Source organism: Ursus arctos, unplaced genomic scaffold (assembly GCF_023065955.2).
Source record: "Ursus arctos isolate Adak ecotype North America unplaced genomic scaffold, UrsArc2.0 scaffold_15, whole genome shotgun sequence".
Lineage (NCBI taxonomy): Eukaryota > Metazoa > Chordata > Mammalia > Carnivora > Ursidae > Ursus > Ursus arctos.
Genome location: NW_026622819.1, coordinates 62212486 through 62238748, shown reverse-complemented (window position 1 = coordinate 62238748; position 26263 = coordinate 62212486). Strand labels below are relative to the sequence as shown.

Below are 26263 nucleotides of genomic sequence, written 5' to 3'. Positions count from 1 at the left end.
TGAAGAATACCCTCCAACTTCACACTCACTCAGGCCATTTTATGCTCAACACTGCCTCACCCCCAATAGCCAACACCCCAACATCCCTCTCCTCAACACCACTGAACACTATACCCCACTCAACATTACCTAGCATCCAGTATTAACCCACTCAATCCTGCCCTTCTGTTCAGCACCACCTCGCATTGCCCTGAACACAAAGCTACCCACCAGCGTGACATCACCCCACATTTCCAAATATCACCTAACAACTCCAATTTTCCACCACTGTTCAAGTTCAGCACCACAGCCGCCACCACTCACCCCCCCACTCTGCACCGTGGTACCGAATTCTGTGGCTCACTCCCCACCATCACCCTCGCCCGGCCATCCCTTGCTGGGGTGCACCTGCCTTGTCTGGGTCGTAGACCACCATGGTGAGGTCATCGATGGGGATGCGGGTGGACGCGTGCTCATCCACGTAGCCAGTGAAGTTGACCTGGGCCTCTTGGGGGGTGAAGGTGCAGGCTGGAAGGCTGCAGTTGTAGAACTCAGGTTTGTGGTCGTTGACATCTGTCACCGTCAGCGTGACCCATATGCTCACTTTGGCCTCCTGCCCATAGATGTTGGGGTGCATCTCGGTGGCCTGGGGGCCGAGCAGAAACCAGAGAGCAGAAGTCAGAGAACCAAAGCTCAGAGAGAACAGAGGTCAAAGGTGTGGTACAAAAGAGGCAGTGGACCCCTCACTCACCGTGACCTGCACCTTCACCTCCTCATCCTCATCCAGCAACTGCTCACGGTCCAGGGAACCACTGACCGTGATCACCCCATCCAGGCCAATGTTGAACCAGCCGGGCCTTGTGGAGTCTGGGGAGAGGCAGCAGGAGCTGCTATTTCCAGTGGCTCTGGCAGAGCCCCCACCTCTTCCTCCACCTGGGGACACCACCGTTCTCACTGGAAATGCTGTAGGTCACTGGGTCATTGATGCCTTTGTCACTATCCACAGCCTCTACCTTCAGCACCGACGTTCCCTGTGCAGAGAAGCAGCTGGTTTCAGGGTGCCAGACCCTTTCCCGGCCTCTTGTGTCGACCCAGACCCCTCCGGGTCCCCTGGCACACCTGGGGTGCATCCTCAGCCACAGAGGCCGAGTAAAACTCCCTGACAAACTGGGGGTCCAGGTCTGGCTGGTCGATCACAGAGATGGACAGGAAGACAGGCGAGGAGCACTGGACGATGAAGATGTTGTTGTATGTGCCGCCCGAGTCCTGCAGGGAGACAGGTCTCCATAAGGCCAGGCCTCGGGCTGTGGCGCCCCTCCGTCTGCACCCCCACTCACACAGGCCTTCAGCTCCAGCTGATAGAAGGCACTCTTGTTGTTGTAGCTGAGGCTGCCATTGAGGACGATGGAGCCGTTGGGGAAGATCTCGAAGAGGTGCTGGCTGTCCCCAGTGCTAGGGATGACCTGAGGCAGAGCACAGTCAAGCCAGAACCCCCCTCTGAGACACTGGGGCTCGAACCCTGGCTCTGCTCTTGACCAGCCCTGCCGCCCTCACCACGTCACATGACCTCTCTGAGCCTCAGTTTCCACCTCTGGGAAATGAGCTCAGGTGTCTCAGCAGTGGGTTGAGAGGAGAGTCCATGAGGTAAGGTATGTGCTGGGGTCATCACGGGCAGGAGACAGGAGCTGTAGCTGGCAAACCTGTCTGCAGGAGAACTGGGGTCACGCACCCCCGCTGTCTGTGTGACTTTGGACAAGACACTGTGCCTCTCAGTTTCCTCTTCTGTGTATCATGAACTCAGCAAGGGCCCAAACAGTGGCCCAGGCGAGAGGGTGGGAAGAAGGGTCCTGTCCATGGCAGGCACCCTCCTTAAGTAGTTTAGGCAAGTGAGGTCCAGAGGGGGCCAGCAAAAGGTTTGGGAGCCAGGGCTGGGCCAGCACTAAGACCCTGTCCTCATCCCAACATGCAAAAGTTCCTGCAGGCTGTGTGGGAGATGCTGCCCCCTGGTGGTCTTGAGAAGCAGTGGGGCCCATATTCCCCCAGGACTTGTCCACGCTCACCTCTTCTATGTGGTACACCACCGCTCCTGCCGACCCCGTGTCTGGGTCCGTGGCCAGCACAGAAAACACCAGGGAGCCGACGGGCAGGGTCTGTAATGAGGAAGTCCAATCCATCCCCTCTGTGACCGAGCACTCATTTCCCCTCCCTGAGTTCGTGCCCCAATTGTACCACAGGGATAAGGCTTTCTGGAGCCTGAAACCCAGTGTTCCCCTTTCCTTCCCACCTGGGCTGGGCCTCTGGAGACAGCTGGGGGGAGGGAGGGATGGGAGCAGAGTACCCCCTCTTCCTCTCCCTACCACCTCAGCTGGCTTCTGATATGCAGAGCCCCTTGGGATAAGGATGCACAATCATTCCAGAACCCAGGATGTGCCACTCTCCTGCTCAAACAGCCCGTGGATTCTCTCCAGCCATAGCAGTACATTCCAGACAGCACCCTGCAGAGCTGGAAAGTTCTTTGGAGAGGTCTTTGCCCCCTGTGACCTGTCCACACCTTCAGTATTTCCACACAGTGGTCAAAGTGATCTTTGAAAATCATGAATCAGACCACATCACTCTTGTGCTAAAAACCTTCCGGCCACCTCTCTGACCTCACCTCCTCCTCACCTTCTACTCTCCATTCACACCAGCTTTCTGGTTATGCCTAGAGAACTCCAAAGTCATTCCCAGCTCAGAGCCATTGAACCTGCTGTTCCCTTGCCTGACACATCCTTCTGCTGGGGCATCCCATGGCTGGCTCCCTCTTGCCGTGTAGGTCTCTGCTCAGTTGTCACCTACTCAGAAACGCCTTTCCTGGTTGCTCAACCTAAGCCAGACCCCTTCCTGGTTACTTTCTTTTACTTTGCCCTGTTTTACATTCTTCATGGAGCTTATTGCCACCTGAAATAATCCTGCTTATTTAATGTCTCATTGATTATTATCTATATTCTTCATTAGAATTCAAGCTACTGAGGGTAGTGACCAGGTCTGCCTTATTTACCAGATAGTTTCAGCACCAAGGACAGTGCCTGTATACAGTAGGTGCTCCATCAGAGTCTGTCAAAGGGCTGCCTGGACTTCACTGGTCTTATGTCTGACCTAGTGTGGGGCCCCACACCTCATACACCTTCAAAGCCACATGGTAATGAAGATCCAGGAGTGGTGTTTGTGTTTGCTGCTCAGGGGCCATTGGGGAACCTCCTTCCCGTGCAGGCCGTTCAAGTGCGGCTGCCCTCCCTTACTAGAGGGGAAGGCTCATGATGTAGACCTAGCCAATCAGAGTGTTCCGTACCCCTAGGTTGAGAGGCACATGACCCAAAGTGAACCATGAGAGTCAACCCTGGAGTTTTAGCCAGGACCATGGAGAAAGAAACAGTCTGTGTTCAACTTGCCAAGCAGGGAGCTGCTTTCTTATCACCACAAGAGAGAATGGCCTCCTTACCCAAGGATGGGGGCAATAAGATAAGCCAAGCTGAGAGGTGGAGAGAAATCTCTTCTTGATAACATGGTTTGAGTACCTGGATACACCATGCCTAAAGTTAGTATACCTCTAAATTGTTCAGATACATGAGAAAATCAATTCCTTCTTTAAAAAAAAGTTTTGCTCTCATAACTGAATCATTCTAATACGGTCTGATTGATTGCAACGTGTTGCTGAAACTATTGTTCATGGGGTTACATTCCCCTGAATTTGGTTACTGCAGCTGCCCCTTTAAGGGTGCTTTTTCCTGATCCTGAACCCCCCCTCTGACTGTCTCTTGTCCTTCGCACCCTGAGAAGAGCTTCTGGGATGCCTGCATCACACACACACACACACACACACACACACACACACACACCTATTAAGGCAGATGTTACCTCATTGATGCTGGTGGAGAAGCCAGTATTCTGGAAAACAGGAGCATTGTCATTTCTGTCCTCCACGATCACCTGCATTGTCCTCAGCACCTGCAGGTGAGAAAACCCAGGTGAGCCTGGAAGATGCGAGAGCTTGAGAAGACAAAGGGAGGAGCGTCTGGGTGGGACTGCAAGTGGGCTTTGCTTCTCGGGCAATTCGGCAATAGTTGGGGTTATCTCATTTTTGATACAATTTCAAACACCAGAAAAGTTGCAAGTATAGTACACAAAACTCTCAATACTCTTCATTCAGATTTCGCCATTGTTTGATTTCTCTCTCTCTCTCTCCACGTGTTTACAGAACCATTTCTGAGTGAGTTGCAGACCTAATTAGGTTATTCTTTAAAAATCTGGAATGTGTCCTACTACAGGAATGTTCATTTTAGCTTTGTTTGCTGTAGTTTTAAGCTGTGGACAACCTAAGTGTCTGTTGGAGGACACGAGTGAGAGCATCACAGTGCGTCCCCATGTAGAAAATAGGGCAAGAAATGGGGGACTCATGAGGCTACACGGGCAGAGCTGCAAAGCTGATTGCTGAATGAACAGGGCAGTTCAAGATAATATGTACAGTAGGACCCCGTTTGGGTTTCAGGAAATGCACGGAAACTACAATCTTTCTTCCAGGGATTCATATAAATGTAAATGCATAGTGAGGGGTGTGGAAGAGCGGTGACCAGACGCTTTGGCTGGGAGACGGCAGGTGGGAAGGGTCACGCCAGGGACTCGGGCTTCAGCAGCAGTTTTTGAGATGTTTACGAAGAGAATGTATTCACGAATATCCAAGTCATTAAAGTGATTTTTTTAATGGACGGGGTTTGGGGAATGTATTTTAAAGACAAAATCCTCAACTTCCACAGACATAAGGCACGGTGGTGTCTGCGTGTTTTTTAGAAATAGGAGTGCTGACACCAACACATTCACCTGGGGGAGTTGAAAGTGACTGCCTTGGAAGAGCTAAGATAGGGAGGCATTTAGCACTTGTTTTTTAATTAACATTTATATTAACATTAATTAATATGATTAATGTTATAACATAAATGAGATCTTTATATAATTAAAGTAAATTAATAATAATGTTAAAATCTTGGTAATATTGTGTGACCCAAAATGGACAAGTATAATTGGGATGAAAATAAACATTACATTCAGTTTTTGTTAGCGAGGGCTCTCTCTGCTTGCTTGAGGTAGAGGACATAGTCAGGAAGGGCCCCTAGTCTCCTGCTCTCTGATCCCAGGGCCACCCTCCCCTCCCCTCCCCCCTTCCAACTCACTGGGTTGTTGTGACTGTCATTCACGGAGATGGTGATGGTGAACAAGTAGAGCGTCTGCGGGGCAGATAGAAGAGGCCCGAGGTGAGCCCCTGCTCGGGGTGGGAGCACAGGCAGGGCCCCCACCTCCCCACCCCCCTGCCGGGGCCTTCCCAGGCTGCTGCCCTTTACCTCGTAGTCCAGAGGGCTGGCCAGCTTCACTTCCCCCGTGGTTGGGATGACATTGAAGAAGTAGGCAAATTGGCCACTAATCCCATAGGTCAGTGGGTCGTTGTCCCGGTCCTGAGCTGCCAACCAGAAGGCCTCGGCACCTGGAGGTGGGACAGGGAATGCCCACGGTCCACGGCCACCTCCTTCAGCGCCAGCCTGGCTGAGCTGGGCTAGGGGAGCCTGTCTTCTATGTGTGCAGAAATCGGGGACCTCCCAGCCCCCAGGGCTCTGGCCTCCGTGGCCATAAATGTCAAGTTTGGCTTTGTTACAGCACCCGCTCGGTGGCTTTCATAACAGCATGCTGATTGCCCCTAGGGGAAGACCTCATCTGCACTGGACACGGTGGGGAGGGCTGCGATCCAGGCATCTCCCTTTCTCCTGGCCCTGGAATTCCCTACCTGGAATTCCTTGAAACAAGTCCAAAGAGGGCTGCAGCAGAAGTATCTAGCTGCAGCAGCTAGGATGGGAGATGGCTAAAGTCTCTCTGGAGGTGCCTGGGCCTCCCCGAAGCCCTCCCTTCACCCAGAGAGCTTGCCCAGAGACTGCCAGAAACACCATCTGCTCCAGTGAGTGTCTGCTGCTGGCCAGGAGCACCCGCTCTTTCACTGCGCCCCCAGCGGGCTTGTCCCTGGGCAGAGCAGGGGCTTAGAGATACCGGCGGACTGGATGATCCCAAGGCCATCGACTCTCCAGTCTGAAAGAGACTTTCTACAGATCCATCCAACCCCTCTCCAAGACCTCACCTCCTTTATCACATCCAGCCTCTGCTCAGCCACCGCCAACACGACACTTACTTTCCTAGCCACTCCCTTCCACTGTCGGACAGCTGCCCCTTGGCAAGGGCTGTCTCCATTTCACCAAAATGTGCTTCCCTGTAAGTCCCAGCTGTGGGGACCCAAAGGCTTCATCTGTTCTGCCCATGAGGTGTGGTGCCCAGGGCCATGAGACTTTTAGGAGACCCACAGGAATGTTTCACTGCTGTCATAAAATATAATTTTAGGGGCGCCTGGGTGGCACAGCAGTTAAGCGTCTGCCTTCGGCTCAGGGCATGATCCCAGAGTCCTGGGATCGAGCCCCACGTCAGGCTCCTCTGCTGGGAGCCTGCTTCTTCCTCTCCCACTCCCCCTGCTTGTGTTCCCTCTCTCGCTGGCTGTCTCTCTCTCTGTCAAATAAATAAATAAAATCTTAAAAAAAAATATATATATATAATTTTAATATAGAGTCAGGGGCCCACAAAGGAAAAGAAAATATGGGAGGTGAGTGGATGGGCTTAAGCCGTATGCATATGTATTTGACTAGGGGCATAGAAAGATGTATCAGGGAGGAAATGCTCTTTAAAAGTTGACCTGAAGGGGCATCTGGATGGCTCAGTCAACTGAGCCTCCAACTCTTGATTTCGGCTCAGATTGTGCTCTTGGGGTTTCAATCTTGAGGTTGTGGGATCGAGCCCCATGTCAGGCTCTGTGCTTGGTGTGGAATCTGGGCATGGATTCTCTCTCTCCCTCTGCCCCTCTCCCCGCTCACACTCTCTCTAAACAAACAAACAAACAAACAAACAAACAAATAAACAAATAAATAAAATCTTCTTTTAAAAAGTGGCCCCAAAAAAGAAGTTAAATGTAACAAATCAATAAATCTACAAAAATAAAAGACATCTATTAGGTCTCTGTATATTAAGAATTCTATATGTTTGTCACTAAACTAAAATTGATTTTTAAAACACCATAATTCTATATTTTTAAAAAGTCTGCCTGGTAAAGCAGAACTATTGTACAGTGTTAGTGTCAGGAAAAGAGGTCTTGTGTAGGGGAGAAAGGACAGGGAGTGAGTGACCTAAGGGACGAGAGAGGGGGACCTGGGGGTGTTGGCAACATCCTAGTTCCTGATCCAGTGGTAGTTACATGGGATTCGATGCACTTTTCTGCACATATATTTTACTTCAAAACAGAAAGTCTAAATGACATAGTTTTTAAAAAATCTGACTGGGGCACCTGGGTGGCTCAGTCGGTGAAGCGTCTGCCTTTGGCTCAGGTCATGGTCTCAGGGTCCTGGGATCCAGCCCCGCATCGGTCTCCCTGCTCAGCAAGAAGCCTGCTTCTCCCTCTCCCACTCCCCCTGCTTGTGTTCCCTCTCTCGCTGTCTCTCTGTCTGTCAAATAAATAAATAAAATTTTTAAAAATCTGACTGAAAATCCTTTCCCATGTTAGGAGAGCCATAGAATTTATCTCAGGAAGAAGGAGATCGCCCTTTGGTTTAAGAAAGCGCAGAGAGGAGCCATGTGGTTATCAAAGAAGACCCTCATTTGGTCTGGCTCAGGGACGGAGGCACGCTGCTCTCAACACTGAAGTTATTCGTTTTCTGTTTCCAGGGGGGTTGCAGAGGGCCAAGCGTGCCGGAGCCCCAGGGCTGGGGAGGTGAGGACACGTGCAGGGGCCCGGTGACCTGGCCAGGCCTGGAGAGGACACTCCAGTGACAACCGAGAGTGTGGCTTCCTGACTCATGCTGCCGTCTCCTCCCTTCTCCCCACGTCTTCACGAGGGCCTGGAGCTGGCTGGAGGGGACCAGGGACTGGCCAGGGAGCAGCAGGAAGGAACGAGAGGTAAGCCTCAACCTCCAAAAGAGCACGCACAGCAAGAGCCTCCGAAATTAGGATGAGAATTCCAACTGTTTTATTTAGGTATTAAAGGCTCACCCGGACCATGGAGCTCTTGAGAGCATTTGGGTTATAATATTTGCAACATTTGTTTGACATTTGTGTATGTGTTTTATCTATGACCAAACAGCTGTGAAAATATATGTCAATATTGTTCACATATATACATTACTTCTCTTTTGGACAAAGAACATTTATAGATCTCAAATAGTTTGACCTCAGCTCAATCTTCCAGGGGAGATTGTGCCATCTCAGAGTATAATGAGACTATCACCTCCCTCATCCTGGGTATTAACTCTTTACTAATATAACCCTAAATAAATTTTGCTATCCTGGCAACCACACTCAAATGCATGTGGCCTTCGTGCCTGCAAAGCCTTCCCCCATCCTCTCCTTCTGTACTCTGGCTTCTGAATCCCAGGGCCATCCTCCCCTCCTGTACTCTGGCTTCTGAATCCCAGGGCCACCCTCCCCTCCTATACTCTGGCTTCTGAATCCCAGGGCCATCCTCCCCTCCTGTACTCTGGCTTCTGAATCCCAGGGCCACCCTCTCCTCCTGTACTCTGGCTTCTGAATCCCAGGGCCACCCTCCCCTCCTGTACTCTGGCTTCTGAATCCCAGGGCCACCCTCTCCTCCTGTACTCTGGCTTCTGAATCCCAGGGCCACCCTCTCCTCCTGTACTCTGGCTTCTGAATCCCAGGGCCACCCTCCCCTCCTATACTCTGGCTTCTGAATCCCAGGGCCATCCTCCCCTCCTGTACTCTGGCTTCTGAATCCCAGGGCCACCCTCCCCTCCTATACTCTGGCTTCTGAATCCCAGGGCCATCCTCCCCTCCTGTACTCTGGCTTCTGAATCTCAGGGCCACCCTCTCCTCCTGTACTCTGGCTTCTGAATCCCAGGGCCACCCTCTCCTCCTGTACTCTGGCTTCTGAATCCCAGGGCCACCCTCCCCTCCTGTACTCTGGCTTCTGAATCCCAGGGCCACCCTCTCCTCCTGTACTCTGGCTTCTGAATCCCAGGGCCACTCTCTCCTCCTGTACTCTGGCTTCTGAATCCCAGGGCCATCTTCCCCTCCTGTACTCTGGCTTCTGAATCCCAGGGCCACCCCCTCCTCCTGTACTCTGGCTTCTGAATCCCAGGGCCACCATCCCCTCCTGTACTCTGGCTTCTGAATCCCAGGGCCACCCTCTCCTCCTGTACTCTGGCTTCTGAATCCCAGGGCCACCCTCCCCTCCTGTACTCTGGCTTCTGAATCCCAGGGCCATCCTCCCCTCCTGTACTCTGGCTTCTGAATCCCAGGACCACCCTCCCCTCCTGTACTCTGGCTTCTGAATCCCAGGGCCACCCTCCCCTCCTGTACTCTGGCTTCTGAATCCCAGGGCCACCCTCCCCTCCTGTACTCTGGCTTCTGAATCCCAGGGCCACCCTCTCCTCCTGTACTCTGGCTTCTGAATCCCAGGGCCAACCTCCCCTCCTGTACTCTGGCTTCTGAATCCCAGGGCCACCCTCTCCTCCTGTACTCTGGCTACTGAATCCCAGGGCCACCCTCCCCTCCTGTACTCTGGCTTCTGAATCCCAGGGCTGACTCTGGGTTTCACCTTCTTTGATGCAGTCTCTTGTGTCATCTGGTAGCTTTACATACCTGAAATCCCAATTCTGATGCTACGACAAAGACTGTGGCTTGTCACCCAATATTCACACCCTTCCTTTCTCTCAAAGCAAGAGAACCCCGGATTTTGAGCTGGGCACATGGCCAACCAAAATAAAGACCTCGTTTCCCAGGTTCCCTTGCAGCTAGGTGTGGATATGTGGCTAAGTTCTGACCAATGAGATGTGAGCAGAACGAACAGTGTGTAAAATCTGGAGCCTATCCTTACGAGAAAGGGCTGAGCCTGCAAAGCCCCTTCCTTCCAGGCTGGCTGGAATCAGGCGTGGCATGAGCCATCTTGGACCGTGTGGATAAGGACCACACCCTAGGGAAGGCCAAGCCTAAAGATGGAAGGAGGGTGCCTGCCACCAGAAGCATAAAGCAGGGAACAGCCTGATGGAACAGAGCCCCAGACAGCCCTGGACGTGTTGCTGTAGATGGCTACATGAGAGAATTGTCAGCCTTGACCTTGTTTACGCCTCTGTTATCTGAGGTCCCGTAACGCACAGCTGAGCCTGTATCCCAATGAACAGAGTCGTCTTCTGTTTCTGCTTCCCCAACCATATCCTGCCTGATGGGAATTCGGTATTCAGTCCCTATGGCTTCTCCCAAAATGATGCTTCCCAGATGTCATTCCCTCTTGTACGCTGCCTCCATCTTTACCATATTCAGTGTCTCATTATTTATGATCCTTCTTTTAATCGACTTATCATTTCACATAAATACATTTATTTTAAAAGTAAGGTTTAGGGGTGCCTAGGTGGTTCAGTCAGTTAAGCGTCCGACTCTTGGTTTCAGCTCAGGTCATGATCTCAGGGTCGTGGGATCAAGCCCCACTTCGGGCTCCCTGCTCAGCACAAAGTCTACTTGAGATTCTCTCCCTCTCCCTCTGCCCCTTTCCCCACTTGTGTTCTCTCTCTCTCTCAAATAAATAAAAAAGATCTTTTTTAAAAATAAAATAAAAGTAAGCTTTAGATCGTAGCTGTAAATCAAAATCCATTTCACTTGCCATAGATAGAAAGTTAGCTCTATGGACAAAGGCAATGAAAGTAAAGCACAGTTATTAACATCTGGCAAGGAGTGTGTGAAAGGCTTTGAGCCTGAAACCTGCTCCCTGTTTAGGGGGGAGAAAGGCAGAGGGTGCAGGGAGGTTAGCAAGTGCAAGAGGTGGAAGAGAAAGAATGGTCCCACATGGACCCACTCTCTTTGGGGCATCAGAAACACCAGCAGGAGATGGGAAACAGGAAGAATGTTCTCGTGGGGTGTCTTGGTTACTTGCAGTTGTGTGAGAGCCCTGACACACAAGCCGAAGAGGGAAAAACAAGCTTCTAGAACAGACTCCCTTCAGGCCACCTTTGCCCCATGATGAGCCCCAGAGCTGCAGAATGGGAAACGAGCCCATAAGGGAGCCCCTGGGACTCTGTGGGTAAGGACTTGACACAGCCTGTGCACAGGGTTGGTGACTCACCCACGGGTAGGTCCTCGGGCAAATTCACTCTCGACATGTTTGCCAAGAAAGTTGGGGCCACGTTGGCTGCCACTGTAGAAACAGAGGACACTTGGAACACCTGGATGCCCCTGCAAACCTGACTCCCAGCTGCCTCCCGTGGGAGCCCACCCCAGTCCCAGCCTTCGGCCCGCTCACCCGCCTGGCCTGGATTCGCCCCTAGGCCTCCCCAGGGCCACCGTGCAGGGGGCGGGGTCATAGGACATGGGAGTTTGCTGATGAGGCAGTGTCCCTCTCTCCCGGAGGTCCTGCCAAGGATCTCCAGGCTAGCGCTACTCTGGTGGGGGAGGGGAGGCACCCACCAGACACCGTGAGGGTAAAAAGCAGGACGCACGACAGCCACGGCAACGCCATCACGTCTGGAAGGACCTGGGGGAAGAGGGATCAGGGAAGGGGCAACTGTCCCCAGGCCTCCCTCCCTTTGGCGGACCCCCATCTGTCGGGGTCTGAGCCAGGCCCGCCCCCCACTCCCACTCACAGTTCTCCAGCTTTCAGGGCCCCTGTCACCCACCGCCCTTTTCCAGATGTTCCACAGTAAGGGGGAACCCAGAGGGGTGGGCAGTGTTACTGAGCCTGGTCTGAAATTCCAGCCTGAGAATGACCCTGAACTTGACTCCAGAATTCAGTGTCCTGTGTAGCAGGGGCTGCTCTAAGCACATTTCATGTGTAATCTTGATATCCCACAAGTACAAGGTGGCTGAGAGAAGAAGGGGCATTCCTGAGGCCACAGGGGGAATCGATGACAAGACCCTGCTCTGAACACAGGAGTTTGGGCTCCAGAATTCCTTCCTGCAACCACTACCCTGCCCCGCCTATCTGAAATGTCTAAACTAATAGCATCCTTCAAAATCAGGTGCCTGAAGAGGGACTGTGACTTATCCAGGACAAGCCAGAGGCTCCACGGGTGGGCAGGGTCCTTTGTCCTGCTTGCCGATGCATTTCATAGCTGCCTTTGCAGCCTTTCCCAAAGTGTGCTCCATAGAACCTTGGCCCTGTAAGATGTCCCACAGCAGGGGGGTTCCTTGGTCAAATCAGTTTGGGAAGAACTCAAGAGAAAATGACCCCAATCTATGGCTGATTCCAAAAGACGGGGTTCTCCAAGGGGGAGAGAAAGAGACAGCAGAGCAAGAAGGGCTTCCAGAGCTGAACCTTGACAATGAAACAGCATCAGCACCCAGAAGTCTTCTCCCTCACGCCTCCCTCCCCTCCTTCCAAGTTCCCACCTCAGGGATGCACCCATTTGCCGAGGTCACCCTTGATTCCCCTTTTCTGGAATGCCCCACATCCAATCTATCGTGACCCCTGCATTTCTCTCCATCCCACAGTGGCCACACTCACGGCCACCTTCCCCCATCACCTGGCTCAGCCCTCCTCCAGGCCTCCCTCCCTTCAGTCTCTAATCCAGTTCGCTCAGCCCAAGTGATCCTTCCTCAACCCCTCTGATGACCTCCCTCCCCTGTTCCGAGCCCTTTGATGGCTCCCCATCTCCTGAGTCCAAACTCTATAAAAGGGCTTCCGCAGACCATCGTGCCTGTCTGCCGTCTCCCTCCCCAGCGTCACTTCTAACCATTTCTTACCATGCCCCATTTCACCCCTCATGCTTTGCATAGCCACAAGTGCACCCCGTTTTCCCTCACTGCTGGGGTAAACAGGGAATCAGGAGGGTTAGTAATTTTAAATGTCTGCTGACATTTCCTGAGCACCTACCATGTGCTGGGTACCCTGATTCATTCATTCATTCATTCATTCATTCGTTCATTCATTCATTCATTCTTTTAATAAATATTTATGGATGTCCACAGTCCCCTATGTGCCAGACCTTGTTCCCAGCACTGGGGGAGTAATTGCGAGCAAAAGGGCCAAGGGACTGCCTTCACCCAGCTCATGGCTTAGTGAATGAGACAGACCCTAACAGGTAAACAAGTCTAGCTGCTTGCTGTGCTCTGTGCTATGCAGGGAGAGAATGAGGCTGCTGTGGGAGCGTGAGGAGGGCGCTACTTTAGGCAGTGTGGCAGATAAAGAGGGCTGCCAAACTTTTGACTCTGCTCCCAGCAAGAGATGAGGCCTATGTCTGCCATCCCCCCTCCCCTGAATCTGGTACATTCATCATGTTTTTATTTTCTCTATTTATGAGGTTTTAACATCTTCAGAGCCTCACCAGCCTTGCCCAGGTGAGCTCCTTCCTACACTGCCTGCAAAAACTCCTCTCCTATATGAACCAACCAATCTAGAGCCCACACCCCAACTCCCTCCTTTGTCTAACTCATACATCAAGTCAATATTGTCCCTGCCCTGAGTCACCCCAGGGTCAAGCACTGGACAACTAAGGACGACCCCTTCATCCCACCTAAATTATTCCCACTATTCAATCCTAAGCTTTCTCCTCTGCCTGGCCTGCAGCTTCCTTCCACAGAACGCAGTACGCATGAAGGCTCTGGGGCATGCTTTTTCCTTTCTCCTTCTGCCTCCTGACGGAATGCTTCCCCATGTGGCCTTGCATGGCATGGCAAGCCCCCTTCTCTAGAAAATTGTGATAAAAATCTTCTTCCAATGGCCTTAGTCTTTCCATGTCATTACACAGTCACCTCCATAAATTAAAAATCCCACTGGTTATATAATTAAGACATCTGGGCAGGCCCCCTGACCGATTGACAGAATATGGTGCCAGAGATGCTGTGCCAGGTTCCAGGCCTTGGCCCCAAGATACTGGCAGTTTTCCCTTCCAGTCTCTTGGAACTCAGCAGCCATGCTCTAAGAAAGCCCCAGCAGCCTCTTGAAGAGACTCATGTGGAGAAGAACCAAAGTCCCTGGCCAACAGCCCAGCTGAGCTCCCAGTGAACAGCCAACATGCACCCACGTGAGTAAGCCACGGGCATAAACCATCCCCAAATGGACCTTGCTCCGAAGGAGCCGGCGGCGCTGAGCCCCTCCCACAGGGCAGATTCCCAATCGTAATAAATGACTGTTGCTGTCGGCAGGTAAGTCTTGGGGTGGTGTGTTACGTGCAGTGGCTGATGAGAACACACAGGGCGGAGTCTCTGAGGAAGGGACTCGTCCAAGGGTGGGAAGAGGGCACACTGTGAGGGGTGGGGGAGGGGGCTTCCTCCTCAACCTTTACCTCCACTTCCTCCTTCTTGAAGCCCCACTCAAATGATGGTAAAGATCTTAGAAGTTCAAAAGAGTTGATGAGAGATGGACAACTTTTCAAGCTAGTGATGGTTAAAACCAGAGTGGGGAGCAGCTGGGTGGCTGTCAGTTAAGTGTCAGACTCTCGTTTTCAGCTCAGGTCATGATCCCAGGGTCCTGGGATCGAGCCCCCCCATCAGGCTCCCTGCTCAGCCGAGAACCTGCTTCTCCCTTTCCTCCCAGCTCGTGCTCTCTCTCTCGCTGTCTCTGTTGCTCTCTCTGTCTGTCTCTCTCTCTCAAATAAATAAAATTAAAAAAAAAAAAAAGACACCTCCCCCAACCACCGGAAATAAAAAACAGAGAAAATGGACCCACTCAAGAGAAAAAAAAACCCATAGGTTCTGAAATGTGGGGGCCTCCATTGGATCACTTTATGAGGTGGTCTCCAAAAGACAGGTTCCCCCACAACCCAGGGATCCCACTGGACTTAGAGCCTTGTTCTTAATCATGAACAGGGAGCACCAGACACTGAAGGGAAGACGGGAGCCATCGCGTGCTGGAGCTGTTACTGAAAACCGCCGGAGCTTCAGGAATTTTACAAGCCGGTTGGCACTGTGTTCGAGGCTCTAAATGAGCCAGCGCGGACGTATTGACAGCACAGAAACAGGCAAATACAACACATTATGGAAACCTGAACACCAGTGATGGACACTGAAAAATCCAAACCCAATCAAACAAAAATATGGGAAAAGGCAACTCAGAAGTGGATTGTTATTATAGATCTTACAGTATTATTTAAATTTTTAAAATTCAGTGCCCAGTCGGTGGAGCATGCCACTCTTGACGTGCGGATTGCGAGTTCAAGCCTCACGTTGGGTGTAGGGATTACTTAAAAATAAAATCTTAAAAAAGAAAAAATCAGTCCTGGGGCGCCTGGGTGTCTCAGATGGTTGAGATTCTGCTTTCAGCTCAGGTCATGATCTCTGGGCCCTGGGATCGAGCCACTGCTCAGTGGGAAGTCTGCTTCTCCCTCTCCCTATGCCCCTCTTCCTGCTCGTGCTCTCTCTCTCTCTGTATCTCTCTGTCTCAAATGAATAAATAAAATCTTAAAAAAAAAATCAGTCCCTCTTACACTGCTAAAGCAAGCACTGTTAGAAGGTTGCTCCTGGTAACTCGGCCAATATGAGAGATGGCCCCTGGCCAACTAAGAGCCAGGTGTGTTCCAGGAATTGGAAAGAGGGGTTCTGTGGCCAGAGCAAAGGGAGCGAGGGGCAGGGAGAGAGACAGGATGAGGAAGCAGGCAGAGGCAGATCGTGCCTGGCCCTGTAAGACTCGGTGAGGGCAGTCTGCTTTAGGCCAAGGAAAACAGAGGGTCATTTCAAGGTTTAAGCAGGGGAGTAAGAGAGACTAATTTACTTTTCTAAAAGATCTTTCTAGCTGCTATGTGCTGGTGGATTGAAATGGTGGCAGCAGGGCTGGCGAGAAGAGGCAGGAATAGAGAGATAATTTGGAGGCAGGACATTTGAAATTCACATAAATTAATCTCCGCAGCAACCCATTTTGCAGACAGAGAAACGGGCTCAGAGGAGCTCACAGCTAGAAGTGAGGGGGTCTCTCCCATGCACAGAGGGAAGGGTGCAGCCCTCACCTTCCCCCAGGGCTCCAGCAGGAGGGGAAAACCCCAGTTCAGCTGTGAACTCCAAACCTTCAAAATATTTGTCCTCTCTGACCTGGTGGTCTAACTGACTTAAAATAAGGAAACTCTTGCAGCAGCAAATTGTTCATCACAAGTGGTTGTTTATAATCATGGAAACCGGAAGTAACCTGAGCGTAGGAACAGCAAGGAATGGTGAACAAAGCTGTCACCAAGGCCTCAGTGGAATATGAGGCAGCTGTTAAGCATCATGACGGGGAGCAGCTACCATGGAAGGAATGTCTACTCTGCACCAGACACGGAGCGGGACACGACTTGACATATGAACACCTAAGACAGGTACCGCTATACCCACTTTACAGATGGGGAAACTGGAGGTCAGAGAGGCAAATTGCTTACAGCCCTGAGAAGCAGCAAAGGCTCTCTGCGCAAGTCACTGCCCTCCTCTGAGCCCATTTCCTCAATTTTTTTCCCCTAAAATTTTTTATTTATTGATTTGAGAGACAGAGAGAGAGCGAGCAGGAAGGAGAGGTTGGGGAGTGAGGGGCAGAGGCAGTAGGAGAAGCAGACTCCCTGCTGAGCAGGGAGCCTGATGCTGGACTTGATCCCAGGACCCTGGGGTCATGACCTGAGCCAAAGGCAGATGCTTCACCAAATGAGCCCCCTGGGTACCCCCACCATTTCCTCATTTGTAAGATGAGACTGACAACTCTAAGAAGTTTAAGGGGTGGGGGAGGGGAGTAGACTGCACCAACTAAGTGCCCCGAACACCGAACACCGAAGGTGCTCAGCAAATGCAAATCCCTTCCTTCTGCCTGTTGTGGGGTCGTCTTTACCTTGTGACTGCTACTCCCACTCCTCCGTGACACAGAGGTGGCCGTGCTCTGGAGGGTGTCGGTTTGATGGAGCCGAGGTCAAGTGTAGTGACTGAGGTGGTCCTGGAGCTGGGCGTGGAGGTGGGGTTGGGACAGTTCTGTTGGGGTGGAGGTGACAGTGGGGAAGGAAGCAGTGATGGGGACGGATGCACTGGTAACATCTGTGATGATGAGGGTGGAGAGGCAGATGGAGCTGGTGGTGGCTGGTGGGGGTGGGGTGGTGGTGGTGGTGGGCACACAGTGGGCCCACAGATGGAGCTGGATGCTGGTGATGGTGGTAGGCTGCTGGCAACCACCCTGTGAGCAAACTCCAGGGCACCTCAACACCGGCTGGATGCAGCCAGCCCTGACATCCCCTCGCTGTGCGGTCTTGGACCTCACCCCTCACCTCTTTTCTCCTGCTTCCCCTTCAGGGGTGAGTCAGCAGCCACAGGACAATTCGTCATTAAGTGTGCAGCCACAGGCGTGCAAAGTGTCCTCTTCACTATGACAAAGTGCCATTGGGAAAACAGGAAACTCCTGCCCTCGGGATCCAGTCCTCGAGGGGAAGGAAGCTGGCAAGGATGGGCCCAGTGCTGTGGCTGGCACTTTGTACCCTGTGCCATTCGGTCTTCGGCACACCATGGTCCAGGAGCAGAAGGGACGTGATGCAGTCAGTAATTGGATCAGAACCCAAAGCAGGAAGTCTGTGCTCTCTCTTTCCCAGCTTCTGGTTTGCTCTTCCTCATCAGCCAGACTTCCCCCAGGCACCGTGGAGCCCCCAAGGGCAAGGCAGAGGGACAACAGCCTTAACTGGCAGCCTCTCCCTCCAGGGTCCCTGAGGCCTCCACCCCCAGACCCCTTCCTATAGCCAGCTACACTCATCGCTCATGGAAGCTTCTTCGACTTCCCCCTCCCATTCTCACGGGGTCTCAAGAAGCCTGGTCTTTCTCAGAGCACCTGCGATAGCCCTCTACATTAGAGCCGGCAGACCCAAAGTCTCCCCCTGCATCTGGTCCGGACCAGCGTCCTAGAAGGGAGAGGTGGCTGTCGATCGCCTTTATGCCTGAGCCCAGGGAGGGTAAGGCTCCCACCCAATGCCCCAAGCCAGCTGGGGGCAAAGCTGGGGCGCCGCTCCTCTGACTCCCATCCCACCAGTCCAGTGCTCTTTCTTGCTGTGGTCCTGCCTCTCCTCTCCCCCTTCACCGCCTCCACGCGGCGTTTCCCACAATCTTGGCCCTTTGCTTGAGACTTTTTACACACACACATACACACACACACACACACACACACTGATTTGATCATAATGAGGCCAAAGTTCTTTGGTCCAGAGAGTCACCTCTGGATTTGGTCATTTGAGAAAAATGTAGAGGGCCCGTGTAAGCTGGGGAAGGAACAAGAATAAACCTGCCCAGCAGTGAGCCTTCCCACCCACTGGGCGCAGCACTCTGCCCTGGCTCTGGCTGGCTGTGGGACACACTTCCTGCCCACCCCACCCCCACCCCCCTACCCCCCGCCTGGCAGGCTAAGTCCTCACAGGTCCTGAGTTTCTCTTCCCACACAAGCTCCTGCCCTGCCCCCTCCTGTGGTCCAGGGGCACAGAATGCTCCCCTTCCCAGTCCACACCCTCTATTTTCCTCCCTCCAGGTATTTGCATATGCTGTCTCCTCGGCCCTGAATGCCTTCCCTGGCCGTCTGCATCTGTGCAAACTTTCTCCATCCTCTAAGGCCAGGTCAGGTGCGGGGCCACGTGTATGTGTTGGCTGGCCCTCTTCTGGCCCGAAGTTCTTGGTCTCCCAGCAGGGGGCAGGGGGCAGGGGACAGGGGACAGAGCAGTTGCAAATGAACAAGATGTGAATGGAGTTGACTATGGGTTGGGACTGGGGAGAGGCCTTGAGGGTGCCCCGGCCAGCCCACCCCAGGCTTCCACGGTGCCAACCCACCCTGGGCCTGCCCTGTGCCGTCTGCCCAGGGCCTCTGCTATGCCGGGGGCCTGGGTGTGAAGGAGGCAGACTCAGTTCAGCCCCAATACCACGCAGCCACCCCCAGAAGCTCTTCTTTCCTCCTCTCCACCTCTCAGTCTGCCTTCTAAAAAATGGAACTATCTACATTCTAGAAATTCCAGCTTTCTTCCCCCCACACTTTCCTTACTCTCAAAAAGGGCTGCTTGGAGAAGGGTCAAAAAAGGACACAGAGGGGAATCCGGGTGCTCCTGACCCCCCAGGAGGCACACTCACCCTGGACCTGGCGGCACGGGCTCCTTGACCCCAGCGGGCGGGGGCACCAGCCGCAGCTCCCACCAGCCCAGGGCTCCCAGACTTTCTCCCCGACTGGAAGTGAGGACCCTAGATGTGCCCAGGGCCTCTAGGAGGACCAGAAGGGAGGTGCCCCTCATCACTCACGGGCGCCACCGTGGTGGCCACTGCCGCCTCCAGCTCACCACATACTTTCACTTCCGCTCTGTTTACGTCTCACAGCTGTGCCCCAGGAATTATTGCCCCAGGGTCCAGGTGAGAAAACCGAGGCTCAGGGAAGCTCAGAGAGGGCTGTCCAAGAGCAAGGGACAGAGCATTAGACCCGGGCTAGCTCCAAATCCAGGAGTCCCTGGGTGAGCCTTGGTCTGGGCTCCATTTGACTCCTACCTACACCCACAAGGCAGACGCCAGCCCATCCAGGGAGCCCTGGTGCAAGGATGTAGACCCCAAGGGCACCAGGCTCCCTGCCATAGGGCCCCTCCAGTGCCCATCACCCTGGCTGCTTCAGCGGCAGACAGATAATGGAGTCAAACGGCCCTGGTTCAGATTCCAGAACCTCACTTACTCACTGTGCCCTCCCCCCGCTCCAGGCAAGTCCTTACTCTGGGCCTCAGTTTCCCTGCTGAGAAATGGGGTGAGGTTAAGAGCCACAGAGTCCACACTCGTTTCCATTCGTCAGATCCCACTGTTTCCTGAGCCTGGGCTGGGCATCTGGTACCCCAGCCCCCCAGTGCCTGCCTCAGGGAAGAGGCCCACCCTGCCCCTGCTTCTACGAGGCCTGGAATGAGCCAGAGTTGAGAGCCAGCCTGCAGTCAGTGAGTGCCAGCCAGACACGTCCTGGAGCTGGCTGAGGTGGCAGTCAATCCATCATGGGCCACAGGCCCGCCTCTGCCTCAGGGCTCTCCAGCTTCCTTCCTGCACTGGGACCATCCTGCTTCTACAGATGTGGAAACGAGGTCCAGAAGAGTTCCAGAGCCCCCCAAAGCCAGGATGGAGCTGGGATCTGAACCCAAGCAGTTGGGGTCAGAGCCCCGTTCTTTCTCCTCGAGCTCTGCCCCCCCCCACCCCCGTCTCAGCAACCCTGTCTTTACCCCCTAGTGTTTCTTGTGAAAGAAGCCCAGGCAGGTCAACGCACTTCTCTGAGGGAACTGCCTGCCTTCTGTCCTGTGAAGAAACCTCCGTGTGTCCAAATGACCCAAGGACTTGGAAGGGCGGGGAGCCATCAGAACCTGGGAATAGGTATCATTACCCCCACACGGAGAAGAAACAGGCCTTGCAGTCAGCCTGGGACTCAGCTCCAGGCTGGCCCAACCCAGCACCAGCATGCCCACCCAGCTGGGGGGGACCCCCAGAGCTCGCCTGGGCCCCCACAACCCCACTCAGCCCCTACCCCCAGCCAGAAGACTCCCGAGCCCCTGCTGCAGCCAGGCTGTGCAGTTCCTACCTGGGCCCCAGAAGGGGCCGCAGACGCGGCAGATGGGCTCCGGCGGGCACCGTCTGGGGCCTGCCACAGAGCAGCCGGCAGACTTTGGCACCATCTCCTCCTCCCTTGAGCAATCATTAACCCTGCCAGACACCACACCTCCCAGGATGGGAAGGATGGGACTGACTCCTCAACAGGCAGGGACCATGACTAGTGAGGGGGCAGGAGGGCAGGACTGAGGTGACCCGCCCTAGTACTCCCAGGACCAGGACAGGAGGCTCGGGCCCCAGCAGAAAGGGCCTGGCAGAGCCCGAGCCCAGAGGACCTGGGAGCCAGGCCCAGCCTTGGGGCAGGCAGGAGGTGGGCAGGAGGACAGCTGACAGTCCGAAAGTGACACCTAGGGCCCTCCATCCCCTCCTGGCTGTAAGAGGCCTCAGTGACGGGGAGCCTGTGGAGAAGGTGAGAGAGTGATTAGGTCAGGAGAGGGAACTACTAAGCAAACATGGAGACTCCGGAGGGCACCTGGGAGGTTTCAGAGAAGAGCAGGGGCAACCTTGAGCTTGGATAATGCACTCTCCTGCCTACTGTTGCTAATACTCCTCTTCACTGAGGCCCTCAGAAGGCATCTCCCCTCCCCCAGGGGTTCATGCACCCCCAGGCTGGCTTGAAATACCATTCAGGTGCTCAGCAGGGTCTGAGCCCCCAAATCCCCCTCCAGCGCCGCAGGCCCAACCATCCCTGTGTTGACACGGGAGAAAGGGGACCCCCGGTACAAGATCACCAGCCTCGTCTATGGGGGTCCTCTCCTTATGGGCAGGGACCACTCCTGACTCTCAGTAGGTACAGGTTAGATGTTACTATATTGATATCAGGCAGTTTCACAGGGATGTTTGCTCCCCACCCCCACCTCCACCCCTCAAATTTAAAATAGGTTCTCAAAGTACACATGCCTTGTGTACACGCACGGTCATAGCATCCTTATTCGCACTAGCTAAACCATGGACACAACCCAGCGTCCATCGACCGATGAGCGGATGAACGAACCGGCGTCCGCTCGCAGTGCGGTGTGGTTCGGCCGTGAAGAGGCAGGAAGGTACCGCGCGCGGTAACACGGGGGAGCTTGAGAACATCGTGCTGAGTGAAAGGAGCCATCACACGAGAGCAAAAGCTATGCGATCGCACTTACGTGAGGTGTCCAAAGTCGTCCGTTTCGCAGGCACAGAAAGCAGCATGGGGGTCACGAGGGGCTGGGGGAGAGGGAATAAGCTATTTAACGGGGACAGAGTTGCAGTTTTGCGAGATGAAATGAGTTCTGGAGACGGATGGTGCTGACGGTTGCGCAGCGTTACCAACGTACACTTGAAAATAGGGAACATTCTGTGTATTTTAGTGCAACTTAAGAAGTGCAAAGAAACTATATGCTTCAACAAGCTTAAAAAGGTGAAGAAACCAGGATGAAGGGGAAAAGTCTGAGAAAAACAAGGAGAATATAGGCCTGAAGAAAATCCGTAAAATACTTAAATATTTGCCTTGAAGTTCTGGCTGCTTGTCAGAAGTGAGTCCTGAATTGCACTCTGGCTTCTCAGCAGGCAAAGGGAAGAGAAAAACAGGATCCATTAAGTGCGGCATCCGTCCACTAAATGTGCGCGCGCACACACACACACACACACAGCGAGGTGGGGGGTTTGGAGGGGAGGGGGAGAGAGAGCATGCAAATGATAGGATCTGGGAGCCAAGGCGATCTGAGTTCCGATCACGGGGAAGTGTTTCCTCTCATGTGTCTCCAAGGAGTGGATGCTGCGGAAGGCGGACAGCACTTGACAGACTATTGTAAGATGTTGTTAAGGGGGCTCCTGGCTGGCTCAGTGGGTAGACTCTTAATCTCGGGGTTGTGAGTTCAAGCCCCACGTTGGGTGTGTGGATTACTTAAAAATAATAAAATCTTTTTTTTTTTTTTAAAGATTTTATTTATTTATTTGACAGAGAGACAGCCAGCGAGAGAGGGAACACAGCAGGGGGAGTGGGAGAGGAAGAAGCAGGCTCCCAGCGGAGGAGCCCGATGTGGGACTCGATCCCGGAACGCCGAGATCACGCCCTGAGCCGAAGGCAGACGCTTAATGACTGCGCCACCCAGGCGCCCCTAAAAATAATAAAATCTTAAAAAGGGGGCACCTGTGTGGCTCAGTCGCTTGGGTGTCTGACTCTTGATTTCTGATCAGGTCATGATCTCGGGGTGGTGAGACAGAGCCCTGCATGGGGCTCCTGAGCTCAGTGCAGAGTCGGCTTGAGATGCTCTCCCTCTGCCCCTCCCCCACCCTCGGACTCCCTCTCTCTCAAATACATAAAATCTTAGAAAAAACAAAACAAGGTGCTTGTTAAGAGATAGTCAGGTTCAGTTGTGGTGGAACAAGTTACATCACCTCTCTAGGCCTCAGCGCCCCTGTCTGTAATGGATGACATATGAGACCCATCTCCGAAGGTGGTGGTGAGGACGAAATGAAGTCGTGCATTTAAGGTCCCGAGCACGGTTGTGGGATCGAGCCCTGCTTCGGGCTCTGTGCTCGGCGCAGAATCCACTGGAGATTCTTTCTTTCCCTCTGCACCTCCCCATGCTCACGCTCTAGATGATAGATAGATAGATAAATTTTTTTTAAAAATAAAAAATAAAGTTGCAAGCACAGTGTCCAACACAAGGTAAAGTTTCAGTGGATGTTAGTTTCTGTTGTGGTGTGGTGGGCTTGCTGGTGACCTAACACGAGGAAGCAGGGCAGGTAGCTCCCCACGAGGCCCTGGGCTCCAGGCCTGTCCCAGACCAAGGGAGGCAGCCTGGTCTCTCTGCCCAGCTTCAGGTAGGGCAGACCCCAAACCCAAGCCCCTGGTCTCCCTTCCTGCTGTGACTCCTGTGGCCCGCAGCTCTGAGTCACTGCTCCAGCCCCAAGAGGACATGGCCTACCGTGCCAGACCTTTGGACAGCATCTGGATAAGCCAGGTGTGGCCCAATGGTGCCCCGCCCATCTCAGGTGGTACCTGTCTGCCTGCCACAATGCAGCCTGAGAAGCTCACTGAGCTCTGGACTGTGAAAATCCAGGTCTGAGTAAAAGCCCCAGGCCCAGGGTCAGCTTCAGGGAAAGGCAGGCTGCCAGTCAGAGAGTGGGGCTAAGAGGCCAGGATGTGGATTCAGATGACTTGGGTCCAAAGCGCTTCCCACAGCTTACCAGCTGGGGGCCTTGGCCATCTCCCTGAGCCTCAATGTCCTCATCTGTAAAATGGGTGTGACAGCAGAACCCAACTCAAAGGTTTATTATAAAGATTAATCAGGTAGGCGCAGCTCTCTCTCTTGAGCTCACCCACTCTCATTATCTGGAGAGTGTACTTTTTCCTTTCATAAATTTCCCGCTTGTGTGACTCATCCCCTATAAGAAACAAAACAGAACAAAACAAAAGCCTCAGGTAATACGGTGAAGCGCTTAGCACAAGAGCAAGTGATGGAGAGATGTGCACATGATACAGCAATTCAGACACACACCAGGGCTCCTTCCTGGCCACTGTTCTAGGTGTGTGGTTTTTAAAAATTTTGTTCAGAGAAACTTCTCATTGCCTGTCTTTGCTGGCAACCTACTGTGTGCGCCCACTGTGTGCTCAGAAATGGAGCAAGCTGAAATCAAGTCCTCACTTGTCTCTGACCAGCTGGATGACATTGGGCAAGTCACTCCTCTCTGAGCCGCCCCTTGTTCATCTGCAACGTGGAGACACCATACAGCTCCCCTGCCTCCCCCCACACGGTACAACTTCAGAGGTCGAGCTGGAGAGCCTGAGCTGAGAGGGGCTCTTTGCGGCGAATGCGTCCAACCCCTCCTCAACTTCCCAGTCATCCCTCCATGTGCACACAGCTCTGCAGAGTACGAGAATGCTTCCTTGCTCTGTTCTACAGCAAAGGGACTGGCCCAAGAACAGCCCCTCCGTGTCAGAGACTCCCAGCCTCCAACCCTAGAAAGAATTTAGGACCCGAGAAACCAACTCCTCCCCAACCCCAGACCCCTGAGCCCCTTTCCAGGGCACACATTCCCTCTAAAGTACCCTTTCCAGGTGGCTGCTCTGTCTTGCTCGCGTGCCTCCAGTGATGGGGAGTTCGCCTGCTTCCATGGCCTCCACTCCATGACCCCAACTATACATGTTTCGAGTTGAGAGCTGCCCTGACCACTTCCATCCGGTCCACCTTCTGAGAGTACCAGATCCTGCTTCCTGTCTCTGCTGTGAGACAGCTCCTCCAGAACTTTCCCTCAGGCCCCTCCAACCACGCCCCACTACCACCAGAGGTAGGCATAGCAGCCACACAAACCTGGGTTCACATTCCAGCTCTGTCTCATTTCTGGCTGTGTGTCCTAAGAAAAGCCACTCTCCCTCTCTGAGCTTTAGCTTCCACATTAGGAAAATAAGGGGAAAAAAACCATGAGGCTGTTTCCTTTCAGTGAAGTTAGTGGAGTCCTAAGATGGAACATAATGCCTCTGAGCCCTCTAGGAATGTGACTTGATGCCACATGGCCCTCCTGGGCCTCCTCGCCACTTCGGTGTTCATTCAACAGACAGGGATTGAACACTCACTTTATGCCAGACACTGTGCTTGGTGCTGGGCACTGGCAGGGTTGAGGGGACCAGGCATTCCTGCCCCACAGAGGGATAATCTAATAATCTGCCACGGAGTCGCAGAGTAGGCCAGGCCAAGAGCAAAAAGGGAAGCCCAGGGGTGCCTGGGTGGCACAGCGGTTAAGCATCTGCCTTCGGCTCAGGGCGTGATCCTGGCGTTATGGGATCGAGCCCCACATCAGGCTCCTCCGCTATGAGCCTGCTTCTTCCTCTCCCACTCCCCCTGCTTGTGTTCCCTCTCTCGCTGGCTGTCTCTGTCTCTGTCAAATAAATAAAATCTTTAAAAAAAAAAAAAAAAGGGAAGCCTAGGCACAGGGAATAGGGTGTACAAAATCCCATTCCAGAAAGAGCCTGACCCTTGGGGGGAACTGAAAGACCAAGGCTGGAGCGCAGAGGCCATTTGCTCAGAAGATTGGGTTTCAAAAACGATTGTACATTTATACAGAGGAATACTGTTCAGTGATTTAGAGACAACTCTGTCTTCATGGCAGTATAATTCACAGTAGCTGAGACATGGAAACAACCTCAGTGTCCATCAGCAGATGAGTGGATAGAGAAGATGCGGGATACATACACAGCGGAATAGTACTCAGCCATGAAAAAAAAGAAGGAAATCCTACCATTTGTGACAACATGGATGGGCCTGGCTGGCATCATGCTAAGTCAAATAAGCCAGACAGACAAATACTGCATGGTGTCGTTAATATGTGGAATCTTTTTTTTTTAATTTTTAATTTTATTTTTTTTAAGATTTTATTTATTTATTTGAGAGAGAGAGCATGAGCATGAGGGGTAGATGGAGAGGGAGAGAGAGAGACTCTCAAGCCGACTCCACGTCAAGCACAGAGTCTGACACAGGACTCAATCCCAGGACCCCGAGAGCATGACCTAAGCCGAAACGAAGAGTCAGATGCTTAACCAACTATGCACCCCAAGTGCCCCTATACGTGGAATCTTTAAAAACAAACAAACAACTGAATATGTAGAAACAGATTGTAGAATGGTGGTTGCCAGGATGCCAGGGGCTGGGGCATGAGGGAAATTGGGTGATATTGGTCAAAGGGTACAAACTTTCAATTACAAGATGAATAAGTTCCGGGGATTTAA

General features: G+C 53.0%; 1 protein-coding gene across 3 annotated transcripts in view; it reads right to left on the bottom strand.

Annotated features, from left to right (window-relative positions):
* The window catches only part of CDHR2 (cadherin related family member 2), a 36152-nt gene extending 15539 nt beyond the window's left edge, over positions 1–20613 (bottom strand). Inside the window, exons 1-13 of one of the 3 annotated variants that reach the window (XM_057312349.1) lie at positions 20534–20564; positions 16817–16953; positions 11503–11569; positions 11162–11233; positions 5352–5491; positions 5184–5237; positions 3874–3963; positions 2040–2129; positions 1317–1442; positions 1099–1245; positions 935–1010; positions 731–846; positions 392–625 (exon numbers count right to left, since the gene is read on the bottom strand). In XM_057312349.1, coding sequence (XP_057168332.1) covers positions 392–625; positions 731–846; positions 935–1010; positions 1099–1245; positions 1317–1442; positions 2040–2129; positions 3874–3963; positions 5184–5237; positions 5352–5491; positions 11162–11233; positions 11503–11554 — 1197 coding nt within the window. In that variant the 5' untranslated portion in view covers positions 11555–11569; positions 16817–16953; positions 20534–20564. Of the gene's footprint in view, positions 1–391; positions 626–730; positions 847–934; positions 1011–1098; positions 1246–1316; positions 1443–2039; positions 2130–3873; positions 3964–5183; positions 5238–5351; positions 5492–11161; positions 11234–11502; positions 11570–16816; positions 16954–19071; positions 19173–20533 lie in introns of those variants that run through there. The other 2 variants (XM_048224378.2, XM_057312350.1) reach the window with 2 other exon arrangements.
* Between the last annotated feature and the right edge of the window lie 5650 nt (positions 20614–26263).